Source organism: Equus caballus, chromosome 1 (assembly GCF_041296265.1).
Source record: "Equus caballus isolate H_3958 breed thoroughbred chromosome 1, TB-T2T, whole genome shotgun sequence".
NCBI lineage: Eukaryota > Metazoa > Chordata > Mammalia > Perissodactyla > Equidae > Equus > Equus caballus.
This window is the reverse complement of record NC_091684.1, coordinates 167,220,113-167,237,567: the sequence shown is the minus strand read 5'-3', so window position 1 is coordinate 167,237,567 and position 17,455 is coordinate 167,220,113. Positions and strand designations below refer to the sequence as shown.

Sequence of the window (17,455 nt, the reverse complement as noted above, 5' to 3'; positions counted from 1 at the left end):
ATTAAATAGTTGTCCTTTGGTCTTTCGCTCATAATAATTTAAGGCAGCCCAAATCCCTGAATTTCTCTTCCTCCATGTCCTCAGGGCCTTCTATTTTTAATTCTCTTGTCCTTATATCTATATCTCTATGCACTTCAGTTTTCTTACTGATACCTGCACCTTTTTCTTAAGGTAACTGTATGTTAGGTACCAATGACATTTTTGGACAGCAGTCTTTGAAACCCAGTGAAGTTATCAACAACAAAATGTAAAAAGATTGTGTTTTTAAATCATTCAATACAAATTCACATAATAAAGCTGAAGACAAATCAAAATAGAGAAGCAGCCTGTGACTTGGCTGCATAATCCCTTGCAGGGTGGTGACCCTCTGCTCGTCCTCTTCCCCCAGGGGTGTAGCTGTCAAGAGGAGAAAGCACTAGTTTTTACTGCAGTTCCGTCTACTACAAGGGCTAGGAGACAGGCTAATTCTGGAGCTTTTTTCTTTTGCCATAAAAGTCTTTTCATTTCTATTATAAGATTCCTCTTTAGAAATGAATTTGAGGAATACGTGCATATCCTGGACCCCCGCCCAGGGGTCCTCAAAGTCCCCTTTCTGGGCCTCGGCAGTGGATGCTCCCTTGGTTTGCTGGCTCAAAGGTGGCGGGATGGAATGCCAGAAGCAGGAAGGCTGCAGTTCTAGGTTTTGATTTTAATCAAGTAAAACGGTGGGCTGGTCAGTGAACCTTTCTGGCTCTCAGTTTTCTCATCTGCAAAATGGAAGTGCTGTGCTGCCTAATTAAAGGAGATCTTCTTGATGTCTAAAATGCTATCTTTTTGACAACCTGGCTTCTAAGGAAAGCCACAACCTATTGTTATGGGTAAAGGTGTCTCTTAGAACTGACAAAAATGACTCTCTAGGTTCGTCCTGAGAAAAGAGAAGGATCAGGTGGCAATTTTTCCAAGGGAAGTCTCAGAATATTTCCAGTCAAGGATTAAGTGCTCAAAAGGTTTTTCTCTTGTTGGGTTGAACACACTGTCCCTTCCTCTGACTTCTTTCATTGCCCGCCTGGGGCAATTTTCATCAGATTCAAACTAAGTGACTGCTTTTCTCCAACGTTCCTCTCCACTTCCTCTGGCAATATCTCTTTCCCCTGAGGAGCAGGGAGTCTGGCCTCTCAGATTATCAAAGGTGACTGATTAGCAAGGATATAATTTCATAAGGAGTGAAATCAGGATGGGGGCACACAGAGATTCTATGGGATTTGATTCTGGAGTATCCATATATCAAGGGAAATCAGTTTTCTCACCTGAAGCTCTTTTGAGAGACTGGCACTTATCTGTGAATGACCTACCCCAGCCCGTTGATCATGAGCAGCTCCTCTTCCTTGCCCATCCTGACACTGAGGAGGCAGCGAATCTGGCCCAGGGCAGCCAGCAGGTTGATGGTGTCGCTCACAGAGGCCTGGCTGATGGTATAGGTCTTCCGCAGCGCCTGCAGAAGCTCCCCGATGCTGTCATACTGCCTCCGGAGGAGGTTGAACATCATCCGGACCAGCTCCGCATCCTGGATCTGGTCCTCCTGGGCCCAGCGGATCATTGTCTGTGAGATGAGCTCCTTCAGTGTCGCTAGAAGGACAACAGGATGTACCAGTACTGTGGTTGTCATGGTTCTGGGAGAGTTGTGTATTTCAACCACTTCATTCAACTATAAGACACATCCTCAGTTGGTCAAGGCTAAAATAATTTGTGGGTTTTTTTTGCTTTTTTTGGCTGAGGAAGATTCACCCTGAGCTAACATCTCTGACAATCTTCTTCTATTTTGTATGTGGGTCACTGCCACAGCATGGCCACCGAGGAGTAGTGTAGGTCTGCACCCAGGAACTGAACCTGGGCTGCCGAAGTGGGGCACAGCAAGCTTAACCACTAGGCCATGGGGCAGGCCCCCTAAAATAATTTGTTTTTAAGGGTGGGATATGACAAGCAGAGAAGTAGAATACATCATCAAAAGACAAATATGTGAGCCATACTACAAGAAAAGATATCTCCATTTTGAATTGAGGGTGCTAAATTTTCTATTATGATTAACGACATTTGAATTAATGCCAGAAATAGAGGACTAAAGGAGACATTGTCCTTGTCTTCAGGGTGCTCACAGCCAGTTCTTTATGTTTTCATTTTGCTTTTATAAAAACCAAATTTTATTGTTATTTTATAATAGAAGGTAATAAATACTAAAATGGGGGTATGGGCAAGTGCCATGGGATGTTGTGGGGACCAACTGATTCCGGGTGGGTGAAGGCATTAGAAGATGACATTGGTCCCTGCCTCTTTAGAGTAAAACACTAGTAAGCACTGGAACTTCTTAACCGTAGGTATTGTTCTCCAAGAATTGTAAAGATACCACATACCATGAAGTGATTAGCCATACCATGGATTCGAGAATTGCAAAAGATAGTTTAGATGACATAAACACAAAAATACAGTAGGAGATGGAGAGAAGTGGACTGAGAACACTCTTCAGGTCTAAAGCCTTTGCAATTGGACATTTGACCTTCACCCATTGAACTGACGTGTGGCCCTCAATCTTAGGCAGGATTCAGCTGACACTGCATCACAGACTGCTCTCACAAGCATCAAGAGAAAACAACCAGTATGACTTTGAATTTGGGATTTTTGGGGGCTCATACTGGTAGCACACAAATGCCACTGGCTGCACAAGTAAAGAAAAGATCGCTGAAGTGGGACTCAAACCAGCTGTGGGACCTTCAGAGGCTGGACAAAATGGCCCCTGAAAAGTGCTGATTGGCATTGCTGTGGAAGGGTGATCAGAAAGGAGAGGCAGATCTGAGAGGGAGGACGAAGTAGAAGGGGACCCTGCCAGAATGGCTAAGGAGGCACTGCTCACCCCTCCCCATGCCATACACACACTTCCAGAAGATGCCATGACAGAGGCAAGAAATGTTGCTCTTAAATCATAATTACATCCAAGTCTGGCTCTGTGAATTCACATTCCTGAGAGGTATGGATGACACCCAGATCCTTATTTCAGATCTGGTGATAAAGGCAGAGCTCAGGGGATGAGGAAGGCCACGCAGTCCATCAGTGAAAGGACTGGGAATAAACTCAGATCGGTGCTTTCGGTAGCCCGTGCTGTTTCTAACAGTCTAGTTTTCTACCTCCATTTCACTATATACGGCAGATGTCTGCTCTACATACACTCTTGGCTCATCGTAAGGATATAAAAATAGAACTTGGTCACCAAAGCTCCAAAAGAGATGCAGATGTAAAGGATTAGTTTAACTCACTGCTGTGTCTGTCAACCCTGTGGGTGTTTTAGGTTCAGACGGGAGACATAAGCTGAAAAACTTGAAAAAAGGATACCCAAGGCAGAGAGAAGCACAGCTAAAAGAAGTTCCTAAGAGATCTCACTAGGCAGGGATTGCTGACTAATATCTGCTGGGTTAGGTAATACCTGTACCCTCCAGGGAAAAAGTTATTTATGGACTAGGCTGGGCTCCTCTCAGGAACTTGTCACCTCAGTACCCAAATGGAAAAGTTCCTTTTTCTCCTGGTTAACAGTCACAGCAAGGAATGAAAGCAAGACAAAAACATAGACACTCTTGGACTCAACAGAAGCTTATCCAGTCCCATAAGAACAATCACCTCTTAAGCCTATATTTGGCCTAAAAGAGTAATGGTCCTCACCACTAACAATCAAATTCTCTGCAGAGAGTTTCATCACATCATCACAGTTGCTGCCACACGTGAAAAGCAACTATCAGAATTTTTAATCAGCTCAAGGACCATCCTCTTTTCAACTGGGAATTTTACGAAGTCATAATGAAATCTAGTAAATATTAGCTTCCCCTTAATCTGGCTTTCAGATTAATTCAGGAGTTAGGTGAGCTCTTAGCCTCACACCAACTTAAAAATACAAATCAAAGTTTATACTCTTGAGAATGGATCATTAACAGCAAAACATTTCACTACAGGGCAAATGGGAAAGAAAACAGCCTTTTAGTCTTGAAAGGATGGAATAGGAAACACCATGGGTTCCTGGTCCAGGCCAGCCTTCAAGGGGAGTGTTAGAGATGGGGCAAATAAATCTATGTGTGTGACCAGGCTAAAGCTCAGTGAAAAAAACGTGGCCCCAAGATCCCGACAGAAAAGGAGAAAGCAAGACTCATCATCATTGTGTTATTGATGGACAGATGTAACTCAGTGGAAGGCATGACATTTAAGGCCATTCTTGTTGCACAGGGTTCCAGATTGTGAGATGGAGGTCCAGAAAATGAGAGAAAGAATGACTATGAGAAGAACGCAAACCGGGGGGAGTGGGAGGAAACATTTTCAAGAGCCCTGAAAAGCACAGCATATTCTGTGGGCTGACATCTGCTAGAGACCCAGCACCCACCGAGCAAACCAAAGCTGAATCAATGAATTTCTAATGGTCTCAACACCTCTGGGACTGAGAAAATAGAGCTTTACAGCCCTGGCAGCAACGCTGTTGAAAATTCCTCAGGTTTTAATTAGCTCCCATGAACCAGCAGCAGAGCAGTATCAATGTACCAGGGTTGAGAGGTTAAAAAGAATACATTTTTCTAGAATGTGGTAGGCTCCCCAGAAATCTGTACATCTGAGAATTAAAATAATTAATGCCTATGACTATGTCTGGCACATACTGTGGGTTTAATAAAGGTTAACTATTATATTATCTATACCAGAAGTATAAAAGCATGGTTCACAGACCCTTGGGGACCCCAAGACCCTTTCGGCAGTTTGCAAGGCCAAATGTATTTTCATAGCAATTCTAAGATGTTATTTGCCTTTTTCACTGTGTTGATAAGGGCACTGATGGTGTAAAAGCAATGGTGGGTAAAACTGCTGGTGCCTTAGCATGAAACTCTATTCTTCACTGCCAGATCCCCAGGAAAATGCCCAGTCTCATAAGAATGTCCTAAAGGAAATAGAAAAACTACTTTATTAATAATACACTCAAGTATACATCTTTTTAATATTCTGTGTGACACAAAAGAAAGGATGCCTAAAGCAATCTGCTACAGGTCAAAGGTCAGAGGTTTTCCTGAGGGAAAGCACTTGTGCTATTGTGAGAGACAGCAGGTGAACTAGACTCTTGTTTCATAGAATGCTGGTTTTTTTTTAGATCGCTTTTATTTATTTATTTATTTTGCTAAGGAAGAGTCACCCTAAGTTAACATCTGCTGCCACTGCCAATCTTCCTCTTTTTGTATGTGATCCACTGCCACAGCATAGCCACTGATAAAGAGTGGTGTAGGTCTGCACCTGGCAACCGAACACGGGCCACTGAAGTGGAGCATGTTGAACTTAACCCACTAGGCCACCAGGGCTGGCCCAGAATGCCATTTTTAATTAAAAGAATGCCAGACAAACTGTGGTTAATCAGACTTGAGTAACTGACAGACATTTTCTTAAAAATGAAAGAAGCAAGCCTGTCACTTCAAGGAAAACAACTGATAGTGTCTGTGCCAATAATAAAATTCGAGCTTTCAAGTGAAAACTAGAATTTTGGAAAATGTTTATCTGCCACTGTGAGTCTGACAGCTTCCCAAGACTTAAAGACCTTTCTGATTAAATTGTTGATGTTAACAAATGTGATTTAAAAAATATTTTATAATGAAATGTGTCAACATTTGGAAGCTCTGCATAACTCAGTGAACCAATAATTTCCCAATGATCGATGCACAATGCTACAAAAACATTCATGGGTAAAAGCGACATTCAAAGTGTAAGATAGATCAATGGTTTTTTATATAATCAAGTACAAAAATGTCTTTAATATGGTTTCAGGTTCCACAGGCAATTAACTTTTGAGAAACTACTGCTTACTGAATTTTGATACAGTATCAAAGAATATTCACAATTATTTGAAAATGCTATTAAAATACTACTCTCCTTTCCAACTATATATGTTTGAGGCCAATTTTCTTCCTATTTTTTAACCAGATATAAGAATCCAACTATCTTCTATTAAGTCAGACCTAAGACTTAGAACAATGTAAAAAATATCACTCATAATTTTTTTATTTTGAAAAATTTAGTTATTTTTCATAGAAGTATGCTATTTACATAACATGTACTGAGGTTTTTCCTACTTTTAAATGAATTAAGAAATATTTAAAAAATTTCTTAGTTTTAAATTCTAGTTCTAATTCAGTTTAAAATATCTAATGCAACAGATATAATCCATATAAACTAAAGCTTTTTAGGGTCCTTGATAACTTTTAAGAGCATAAAGGGGTCTCAAGACCAAAAAGTTTGAGAATCACTGATCTATACAAAGGGCCTCCGTTCAGGTGGTGGCCATGCTGGAAACAAAACTTTCCCTCCAGGTAAGATGAATCCTGTTCCATTAGACCGTGTGATTCTAATCAAGTAGCTGAGACCTGAACCTTGAAAACTGCAGCTTAGGAAGCTTTCTATGTTTGTTTCTGTATTTGAGGTAGAGTAAATGTGAGTATACAAAGAGCAAGACAGCTCACATTGAGAAATAAAGTGAGGATTAAAGTACCATTATTTTGAAAATTGGATCCTGGCAGTCAGCAAGGGCCCCCGCCACTGTTCATCCATCACCAAAGGGCTCCCTGCCAGCCTGAAGGGCCCTAAATGCTTCTCTCTTCAGTTTGGGTTTAAGATCAGTCATCTTCAGAGCAAGACTATCTTTGACACTGAGGCTGTGAGGCTTTCTTTAGCCTGCTCTCCAGTTAGTACAATGGGACACATCGTGAAAAGTGGGTGGCAGGTTCGAGAGAGAGGCACTTAATTCTTTGCCCCTGACATTAGCTGACTCTTCAGCAATGACTTTACTCTTATTCATACTGGAAACCAGGGCTGTCAACTACAGAAGGCTTTGCTCTGGAGGCAATGTGTATTAGGCCTCAGGACATATCTCATTCACAGTTTCTGCCCGTCGTCATGTAGCTGTCTCAGGTAGCTGAGTTACCTCCAGTTGTGTCACTACCGAATTAGCTTATTAATCAAACACTTTCTGTTAAGTGCCCAATATTGAGTTAGGTACTCTATATGAAACTATTTCAAAACACAATTATTACCCACAGCAGCCTAGTCGGGGAAATGAGATACATACTTGTGAAGCATTTAATGAGAAATAAAGTGTAAAATAATGAGTAGAACTGTGTTATCCAAGACATTTAGAAAATAAGACAATTCACAAGAAGGCACAACTTCTATAGTAATACATACATTCGAAAGAAATCAGAGAAGAGAAATGATCAGACGTTCCTCTCTTACTTTTTTTTCCCCAGTGGGTCTTTTATCTAAAGTTATTTATATTTGTAGAATAGGTCCACATTACATGGAGACTAAAGCAACAGGGACGAAGAAACTCTATGCTGAAGAAGCTCCTCCGAGGGATGTAGGAAATGATCTGATGGAAAAGACATGACTCTTTGCTGTGAGTGTTCTGGAGTCTATTTTCCTTCAAAAGATGGTTCACACAAGTAGTTCCTGTCGTAAAGACTTTATATTTCTTCCTGGTTTCAATGGGGAACGTTGACAATTTTGGTAGGATTTTCAAAAAAGCAAAGGGAGTCAACTCTTGAGATATATTTGAACTTCTTTCTTAACCAAAGAGAGACAGGTGCATTAAGAACAGTTACAACCAAATACTGATTTCATTAATATTGCTTTTCTAAGTTCATCTTTGGAAAGGCTGCCCTTTAATGACTAAAAAAACACTTAGTACTCCTAGGAAACACAACTCCTGAAGGGGGACAGACTCCAGGAGAAAGGCAATGAGGCGGAGAGGCTAAATCTGCCATTTGCCATAACATACGGCCCCATCTTACTCTCTTCACTCACACTCACTCACTCACTCACATACACACACACACACACACACACACACACACACCCCTAATTACTCCAGTCAGAACCTCCACCACGTGTATGTGAAGTTGCTTCTGCTGTCTCTGGGGCACCTCTAGGATTTTCATCCAGTGAAATACCTATTTCAAGAAGGCCTTGGCAAGAGAACTAGATGGTTCAACTCTTGGGATTTAAAGAAAGCTATAGTGTTCTTTTCAAAAACAAAACGAGAGAAAGACACGTAAACAAGCACTTGCTTTCTGAGGAGAAATGAAACAAATCCTATGAAGCAGAATGCTTTTGGAAAGCTAGTCATGTACAGCCAGGCTCCTTGATAATTATAAAGGTTCACTTATGAAATTATTATTAACATTCTAACTCCCTCCACTTTTGCAATTAGTATGATTAGGGATAGTCACATTTAGGCAATTACATCAAATATATGATATAGTAATCGCATTTTAAATGATTGTTCAGGCTAACTCAGAATGGAAGTATTTCTAAGGCACTGTATTGTTTAGGGAGACTTGATGCCCTGAAAGATGCTTTAGAAGAAAAATAGCTACGTCACTAATTGATTTCTGGACTAGTTAGATGTTCCACATTAGAAGATAGGATTAGAGTGTCTTTAAATTAGAGCCAGTCTTGGCATATCAGTTTGGGAGCCCAGGTATTATTTATTGTTAAGTTGTTTACTTCTTCTACTTGTCACTTTGTAAAAACCTGCTGTTGGACCTCAGAACCCCAAGCTCACCATTCTTTGAACCTTATAAGAAAATTCTCTGGAGAGTCACTCACCGCATTTGGTATAACTCTTTTTGAAATGGTCAAATTACCAGCTTTGCAATGCCAACTACAAGAAGAGAAAGATCATTTATTCTCGTGGTGCAGGTTTACATTTTTAGGCTGCAGGGGTCTGGAAAGAATCTTTTCTTTTCATCTCTAAATTTAGATCACAGTCCAAGTGGCCATCATGCAAGGAGGCACATGCTTACTATCAAAGAGCAGATGGTGGCCACTGGCAAAGCAAATCCCTACAGCTCACAGATCCCAAACCTATGCTGGTATTGTATTTCTGTGAGTGTGTTCTTAAATCTGGGTCAGTTTGGAGGAAAAAAGTGTTCTGATTACATTGAAAAGAGGGAGCCAACAAAATTCCACTGTACTTAGTTTAAACTTAGAAAGCAATTTATAATGCTCACACTTACAATGGGAAAAGAAAAATAATTATGTGCATCCAAATTACATACACTTATTTTTAAATTCTAGGTGATTAAAAAGTCAGCTTGTGGTATGCTTTAAATGCTCTGGAGACATTCACAGGTGGTAGATCGTTTCCAAGTACAAAGAACAAGTGTATTTTGACCTCTGCTTTCTTCCTCCCTACGGTAGGCTGAATAGTGGCTCCCAAAAGATGTTCACCTCCTAATTCTCAGAACCCATGACTATGTTACTTTGCATGACAAAGACATTTTGAACATGGGATTCAGTTAAGGATCTTGAGATGGGGAGATTATCCTGGATTATCTGAATGGGCTCAATGTAATCACAAGGGTCCTTACAAGATGGAGACAAGAGGGTCAGTGTCAGAGAGGAGATGTGATGACAGAAGCAGAGGTCAGACTGGTACCACTGCTAGAAGGGACCACTAGTCAAAGAATGCAGGAGGCCTTTTGAAGCTGGGAAAGGCAGGAAAGGGATTCTCCCCTAGAGCTTTCAGAAAGAATGGAATGCTACTAACCGATTTGAGACTCGTGACCTCCAGAACCGGAAGTCATAAATTTGCACTATTTTAAGCCACTAAGTTTGTAGTAATTTGTTACAGCAGCAAGAGGAAACTAGCATAGTCCCACTGATACAAAGTCCTGGGTTGAGGATATTTGACTCCTTTCCCAAGGGTACAATTCAGACTGGAGAGTCTTGGCGAGCAAGCTACTATGGAAGTGCCCACAGAAGCTGGGATCTGAGAGAGATTCAGTTTACTGAGTTTTTGCGGACGCAACTGTAGTAAACACCAGGGCTGCTGACATAACTGAAGACTGTCTGGATCTGGCCCAGAGCTTGTGTCAAACCAGAACAACGTTAAAGGCAGAAAGCACCTATTGTAGAGCTGCTATGGCCCACTAGATAATGTACACAGACCACAGACAGCATCCTTTCTAGTTCCCGAAACACAGCTTCTGGGCCTCTACTTTCTCTCTGACCAAGGTGAGAACTGCCTACATCTAAACACTGAGTAAATGAAAGATGCTAAGATGATAAGCATCATGGCATAACGAATATTCCTGATCACATATCCAGCATCCGTTTGTCCCTCTTCCTTCTTAACAGAACCCTGATTTTGTACACATATCTGTCTCTCTACCTTACAGCCCATTTTCCTCCGTGAAAGCTGACCCAACCTCACTCCAAAGGTGGGTTCTGTTGACTTAAGTCAGCCAGCACATCTTACTTTCTAGATCACACTCATTGGTTCATGACCAGTTCTATGAACAAGTTCTCCAGTCGAAGGTGATCTCAGGATCCTTGCTTCGAATACCAGGACAGAAGAAACTTTCTCGTTTTTCCCTAGGACACTGTTGTGCATGGATGTGAGGCCCAGCACTGCGGCCACCATCTTGCTCCAGTCTGAGAGCAAAGCTGGAACACGGAACAAGAAGTCTGGGGAGAGTGAGCAGAGGCACGGGATTAACTCAACCCAGTGGCTGGCTCCATCTTTAAACGTCCAGGTATGCCAGTCACTGAAGTCCCTTATTGGCTATTCTAACTGAGTTGGGTTTTCTATTCTTTTTTACTGCAAGCATCTGAAATGATAAATATGGAGATGAAGTTCTTATGACCTCTACTTTGTATATTCACTTCAGAAGCTGAGAGATGTACAAACTTCTAACTACGAGAACACCGAGCACTATTTTATTGAATTCTTACTCTCCTTACCCCACCCCAGGAGTTAGGAACTATTGTCAGTCTCATTTCACAGACAAGGAAACTGAAACACACAGAGGTTAAGGAACTAGCTAAACATCACAATGTAAAAGACAGATGGGATTCAACCTTGCCTGCTGGGATCTAAACCCATCTCCTTTACCATCTTGAAGCTGCTTACTTTCAACAGCTTCACCAAATTCCAAAAAATAGTTATTTTTATTAATGTTTTAAATTTATATTATACTGTTTAGATGCTCTCTTAATAACCTATGAAATAGATCCAGAAATAAATCCTGAAAATCATAAAGCTTTAGCTTTTCCTTTAACTGACTCTGAGCTAGGCAGATTACTCACTTTCCCAGAGCCTCAATTTCTTCACCAATAAAATGAAGTTAACAATATAAAATTGATGTTGAAGAAATGAACCTAAGTGTGGGGTAGTGACAAGAGTGCTGGGTACTTTGTTCCAGCTCTGCCTGTGTGACCTTGGTTAAGTTGCTTTACCTCTGTGTGTCCCTCTGCTCACTTCTATCAAGTTCAGTCACTTGTGGCTTAATATTCTAGGAGTCTATGTCTATCTGACCCATTGAGCTCTTGAAAGGACTGTACTAATTTATTAAAATGGCAAAATGAATGCCTATGGCTTCATCAGGTTAAATTGATGAACATCAAGAATTTTACCACCACATTTTAATGCCAACCGGCCCTATCATGATGTTACCCAGCTTGCTTTTACTAATAGTAAAACCTGAGATTGAAGAAATAAAACAAAATCTTATAATTCCGGCAGCTACCGACCACGGTGAGTAAGTGGCCATTATCAAAGCATCGCCACACACCGCTAATCACTTACGTTGGGGAGATGAGCTGTGGCCAATTGATGGCCTTTTTGATGACTGTCCTGATTGCTAGTGGAGAAAGAGCCCTTCCTATGTCAGGGTAAGATGGCATAATAACACCCTCTGGATTTAGTGGGGAAGATTTATTGTGGAAGGCCTCATGCCCTCTGTGCTCTGTGCCCCAGGGCTGCCTCTGGGCTGGAAGTCTGGTCTGCATTACCAAGTGGCCAAACACCTACTCCTTACTAGCAGAGGTCAGGGAGAAAGGCAAACCCAGCAACTCCGAGGAGACTTGGAAAACTCATCATGCTAATTTCTCTGTGCTTTCCTAGTGCCTCTCTGGCCCAGGCTGTGCAGTTGGTACCACCTTTGCTTCATTTCACTAGAACAAGTATGCTGTCGGGATCACTGAGAACAAGGTTACAAGGCTCCGAAAACCTGAAAGGAAAAGCCTGCAAAGACAACCTGGAGCTCTTTTCCTGGGTGACAAGAAAGAACGGCTCGATTGACTATATGTCATCAGGGCCCAACAAGCAGGCACTGGCTGTCAGGCCCCAAGAGGTGTGCTGTGGTGCAGGGCCCACTCCAGGCTCTGAAGCAAGCAGCTGAACATCTAAGCCAGCTTTCATCATCCCAGCTCTGTCTTTAATGTTTGGACGTGTACACTTGTTTCCTTCTCTGCTGGTTTCATTGGCTGGGGAATAAGGGTGAAAGTTCAAGCTGCTTGCTAGAACATTCTACTTCTCATTACAATAATAGTAGCCAATGTTTACCAAGGGCTTCCCATATGTCAAACCCTGTGCTAACACCATACCTGGATTATCATCTAATCCTCACAACCATCATGTAAGAAGAGAAAAGAAAGATGCGTTGGGGCCGGCATAGTGGTTGTTTGCATGGTCTACCTCAGCAGTCCGGGGTTGATGCTTCAGATCCCAGGCACAGACCTAGCACTGCTTGTCAAGCCACACTGTGGTGGCACCCCACATAAAATAGGGAAACATTGGCACAGATGTTAGCTTAGCGACAATCTTCCTTAAGCAGAAAGAAGAAGATCAGCAACAGATGTTAGGGCCAATCTTCCTCACAAAAGAAAAAAAAAAAAGATGTGGCAGGAATTGAGTTTCTCCAACAATGCTGGCTGTTATTAGCCCAATCCCCACTTTTTGTTTTTATTTAGACAAAGAAACAGTTCAATTTCATAAACACACCAAGGTTTCCATAAATAGCAGTCTGCTGAGGCAGCTGTGGGAGTGAGTGCTGCACAGGAGGAGCACTGGAGACCGAGCCTCCTGCCTCCATCCGCCACTGGCGTGGATGCCAGAAACCACCCTAGTCAGGCTGGCCAGGCTGGCCAGGCTGTCCTGGGGCGTGGCTCTCACCCCGTGTGTGGACGGTCATGTGGCAGTTGGATATTTCTGCTAAATCCATTTCTGAATTTCCCTCCCACGGTAGTTTTCTACCTGGCCAGAGCCTTTCCACTTGTGAGGGTGGAGACAAGTGTGGAAGCAAACTGCTTCACCCCTATACCTATTTCTCCAGCTGGCAGATGCCCCCTAACCGTCAGAGGCAGCCCTGCCAGCCACCAGCGAAACCACACGTAGGCACTGCGGCCGGATTCTGCCAGTCCATCCTTGTAGCCCCCTGGGGTCTCATCCATCACTTCCAGAAAATTAGCCTGTTGTTTTTGAAATCAGTCAACCAGCCTCATAATCACTTTCTCAAAAACATTCAGGCGATTAAAGATTGATGATGACAACAGGGAAAAGAGCAGAGAGAAGAGACTGATGTGTGAGGGAGGGAAATCCCTGAAACGAAGAAGGAGCGGAGATGTGACAGCAAAGGACTCATGGGCTTGAGGTCTCTGTCTTCACTCTGCTGGGAAAGTAATCAAACTGCCTTGACTCTAGTTTCTACATCTATTCAGCATGGAGAATAAACTAATTCTGAGGCAGTGGCCAGCCGCGCATCCTCAGTATCTGTGCTTCCCCATCCTCTCCTTCCACCCCTCCCTGCTCCCTTCCCACCCAGCCTTGCACAGTGGGTCTTGGATACGGAGCATGATTCCAATCTTGGCCTCTTTCTTACTTGTTGCAAGAACCTTGTCCAAATTATTTTGCTTCCCTCAGGCTTAGTTGCCTAGTGCACAAAATGGGAACCTGGCTGCCACTACACCCGGTCGTTTGCTGTGAGGATAAAAGCAGATGAAGTGATGTGAAGCCTCTGGCACAGAACCTGACACAAAGTAGATGCTCAATGGATGTTAGATTTCCTTTCCTCTGACAACCAAACTCTCTTCTCCCTCAGTAAAACTCAGGCTGCCAGAGAGCAGGCCTGCCACTGACTGATCAAACAGATGCGGGATACCTGTTACTCATCTATTGCTGTGAAGCCCTGGACCAGGAGCCAGTGATCATCGGAATGAGTTCTGATCCTTGCTTTGCCTTCTCACAGGTGGGCAAGTCGCTAAATGCCTCAGCTTCTCCATTTCCTCATCTCTAAGCTATGGCTAATGATGCCTGTTTTGTCTGCCATGCAGGCTCTTCAGGAGAATGAGACTAGGCGTGGAAAAACTTGGGACTTCTATGGAGCTAAATAAAAAGTAAGGTTCTGCTCCTCCCCTCGGTCTGTTAACAAAATTGCCCATCTCTCAGAAATCCATAAAGACCATCTGTAACACCTTCCTCTTCATCACATTTCTAAGCAGTTGCCAAGATATGCCAACCCTACCTTTATAATGTATCTGACACCTGGAAGTCACTTTTTGCTGTTAACATCTATATTAGATTTTTATTGCTGCTGTGACACGTCCCCAAAAACTTAGTGGAAAAACAACACCCATTTACCATGTTACAGTTCCGGAGATGAGACATCTGACCCAGACCTGGGCTAACCCTAGAGCTCCAGATTCTAGAAGCTTCCTGCATTCCTCAGCTCATGTTCTCCTTCCTCTAGGAAACTTGAGCCACACCTTCCCATGCCCCATCACTCTGACTCTCTTCTGCCACGTTCTTTCACTTTTCACTTTCACCTTTGTGATTACTTTGGGTCCGCTTCAGTAATCCAGGAGATTTCCCTATTTTAAAGTCAGCTGATGAGCAACCTTAGTTCCATCCACAATCTAAATCTCCCTACGCCATTGAACCTAACATATTTGTAGGATCCAGCGATTAGGACATGGGCATCTTCAGGGGCCATTATCCTGCCTACCACACCGCCCTCATTCAAGTCCTCAGAATCTCTCTGCTAGAGAGTGGCAGGACATCCCAATGGGCCTCCACGTCTCCCCCTGAAGTCCTTTGGCTTGTTATCCTGCTAAAACAGAACTGACCGGTGCCTAAGACAGTGCCTGAGATATGGAGGTGATTGACAAACATGTTAACAGCCAAAAAGAGTTAAAATTAAGTGCTTACTCTGCACCAGGCACACTTTTAAGCACCTTGCATATATTAACTAATTTAATCCTCATACCAACCAAATAAGGTAAGTATTAATGCTATGTCCATTTTACAGATGAGAACACTGAAGCACAGAGAAGCTGTCACATGCTCAGTCTCACAGACATTATGTGGCAGAGCAAGAATTTGAGACCAGGTGGTCTAATTCTAGTGTCCTGTGTTCATAACCACCTCTGCACTCTTGAGGAAATGAATGTTAGTCCTCAAGAACCTTCATAGACACTGTCTACAGGGGGAAGGATATTATTGTATATATAATATGGATAGGAATTAGACTCAGGTGGATTGAACTTTTACTCCACCACTGTGTGACTTTGGAGAGTTACTAAATCTCTCTTTACATGAGTTTCTTCAACTGTCAAATAAGAATAAAATTGTCTACTGCATATTGTTGTTGTGAGAATTAAATGAGGTGATACTTACGGAAGTGCTTAAGACAATGCTCAGGACACAGTGGGCCATATAAATGTGAACCCCTCCCTGACACTGCAAGGCCAAGCAGTATAAAATACATGGGCACAACAATCTGTCACACTCTAAGACCGAATACAGTTTAATACTCAACTTCAAGACACTCTGTTCTAACACCTCTCTACCTTTCCACTCTGCCCATCTCATAATTCAGCCAATCTCAACTCATTGCCACTCTCGGATTATGAAATTTTTTGCCCCTGAAGCCTTTGTGGAAGCAACTCTTTTCATCAAAAATGCCTTTCCCTTCTTATTTCATCTACCCATCTACATTCTTCAGACACTTTCCCAATCCCCTTCTCTGGCCACCTACTGTATCTTACCTGCACTTTTATTATAGCACATAGGACCTCATGATTGTATTGAGTTGCCTGTCCACCCTCATTTCCTCCTTTGTCTGTAAGGCTCTCGTTTTCATCATCGTTGTGAACCTCGAGTAACTAACAAGCATCGGAGGTCAAAAAGATTTGTGCCATGAACTGAACGTGGAAATAAGGAGGATGTGGTCCCAGCACTAAGTCTTGGTAAGGAAAACAAACAGGTCCACAGACACCCCGCCTAAGGTGGAAAGTTGCACACACCCTGTGAGAAATTTCCCCATCTGGCAGGGCCGGGGAGAAGGAGGACGAGGTTGAAAGAAGGACTCCATGGAGGAGGCGTCTCTGTGTGTGTGTGTGTGTCTTGGAAAGAGGCAGTTTGGAGAGAATTTAAAGAGGCTTAGAAATATGGCCTGAGCACCACAGCTGTACCTACTGCTGAGTTATTTTACTTTTTAGGTGGGGAGAATTTTGGTGTAGGCCTCTCAGGCCATTCAGGGACTGGGCAAGAGCTGGCACAAGTAGCAGCTTTCTTTGTAGAGAGGTGATGATGAAAAAACTTCCCATGGGGAAAGCATCCAGCGAACGACAGAGATCAGGAACGTGCCAACTTTGATCTGTAAAGTGACAGGTGATTTTCATTTTGTTAATTTTAGCATTTAGCAGAAATAGCTGGCTGGCTTCTTCTGGAGGAATAACTCAGTGGCTACAGATTTATATTCAAGAAAACACTGCTTAAATTGTAGTGTGTAAGAAGCACTGGCCTAGAACTAACAGGCAAAAGATTTTCTAGGGAATTCGCTGGGTTGGGATATTAAAAAGAAATGCGACTCAGTACGGTGGGCGGCTCCTTTTAGATTTGATTACCTCTTCATTATCATATGATCTTTTGGTAAGACTGTAACAGCTTTTATCGACAATGTGACTTGGAGTAGGTTTGGGCAAATCCCTGTAACAGCCAGCAGGATTCTCATGAGTTTCAGGACCCTGTTGCTTCCTCTTTCCCAGAAAAGTTGAGCTTCCCCTGTAGGTTATCTGGCCAACACCAACTGCTCATAGAGGACAAATTGCGCCACCTACCCTGAAAACTCTGAATCTAGATCCTTGGGTTGATTGGCTTTTTGATGTTAAAATTTTGACTTCTGTTGGGTTCAGCTTTTTCACATGTTAATAATGAGTCAGAGTAGTGAGTTACCTCACAGATGTAGTAAGAAAGACAAAATGATCATTTTTTTTAATTTTTTTCCTTTTTCTCCCCAAAGCCCCCCGGTACATAGTTGTATATTCTTAGTTGTGGGTCCTTCTAGTTGTGGCATGTGGGACGCTGCCTCAGCATGGTTTGATGAGCAGTGCCATGTCCGCGCCCAGGATTCGAACCAACGAAACACTGGGCTGCCTGTAGCGGAGCGTGCGAACTTAACCACTCGGATACAGGGCCAGCCCCGCAAGATGATGGTTTTAAAAAGCCATTCTGTATGTAATATTTATGTTAGGGGCTCGTGCTGTAAATATTGATAAATTCTTTGGCAAGCTTCATGGGACAATGGAAAGAGCAGGGAATGAGTGTGGGAAGATCTCAATCAAGTCACAGCTTTAC

At 42.7% G+C, this 17,455-nt stretch overlaps 1 protein-coding gene across 11 annotated transcripts in view; it reads right to left on the bottom strand.

The window, feature by feature from the left end:
- Positions 1 to 17,455, bottom strand: part of RYR3 (ryanodine receptor 3) — a 484,412-nt gene that overhangs the window by 138,151 nt on the left and 328,806 nt on the right. For all 11 annotated transcript variants that reach the window (XM_023620680.2, XM_070239375.1, XM_070239401.1 and 8 more), the window contains one exon: positions 1,332 to 1,605. In XM_023620680.2, coding sequence (XP_023476448.2) covers positions 1,332 to 1,605 — 274 coding nt within the window. The remainder of the gene's footprint in view (positions 1 to 1,331; positions 1,606 to 17,455) is intronic.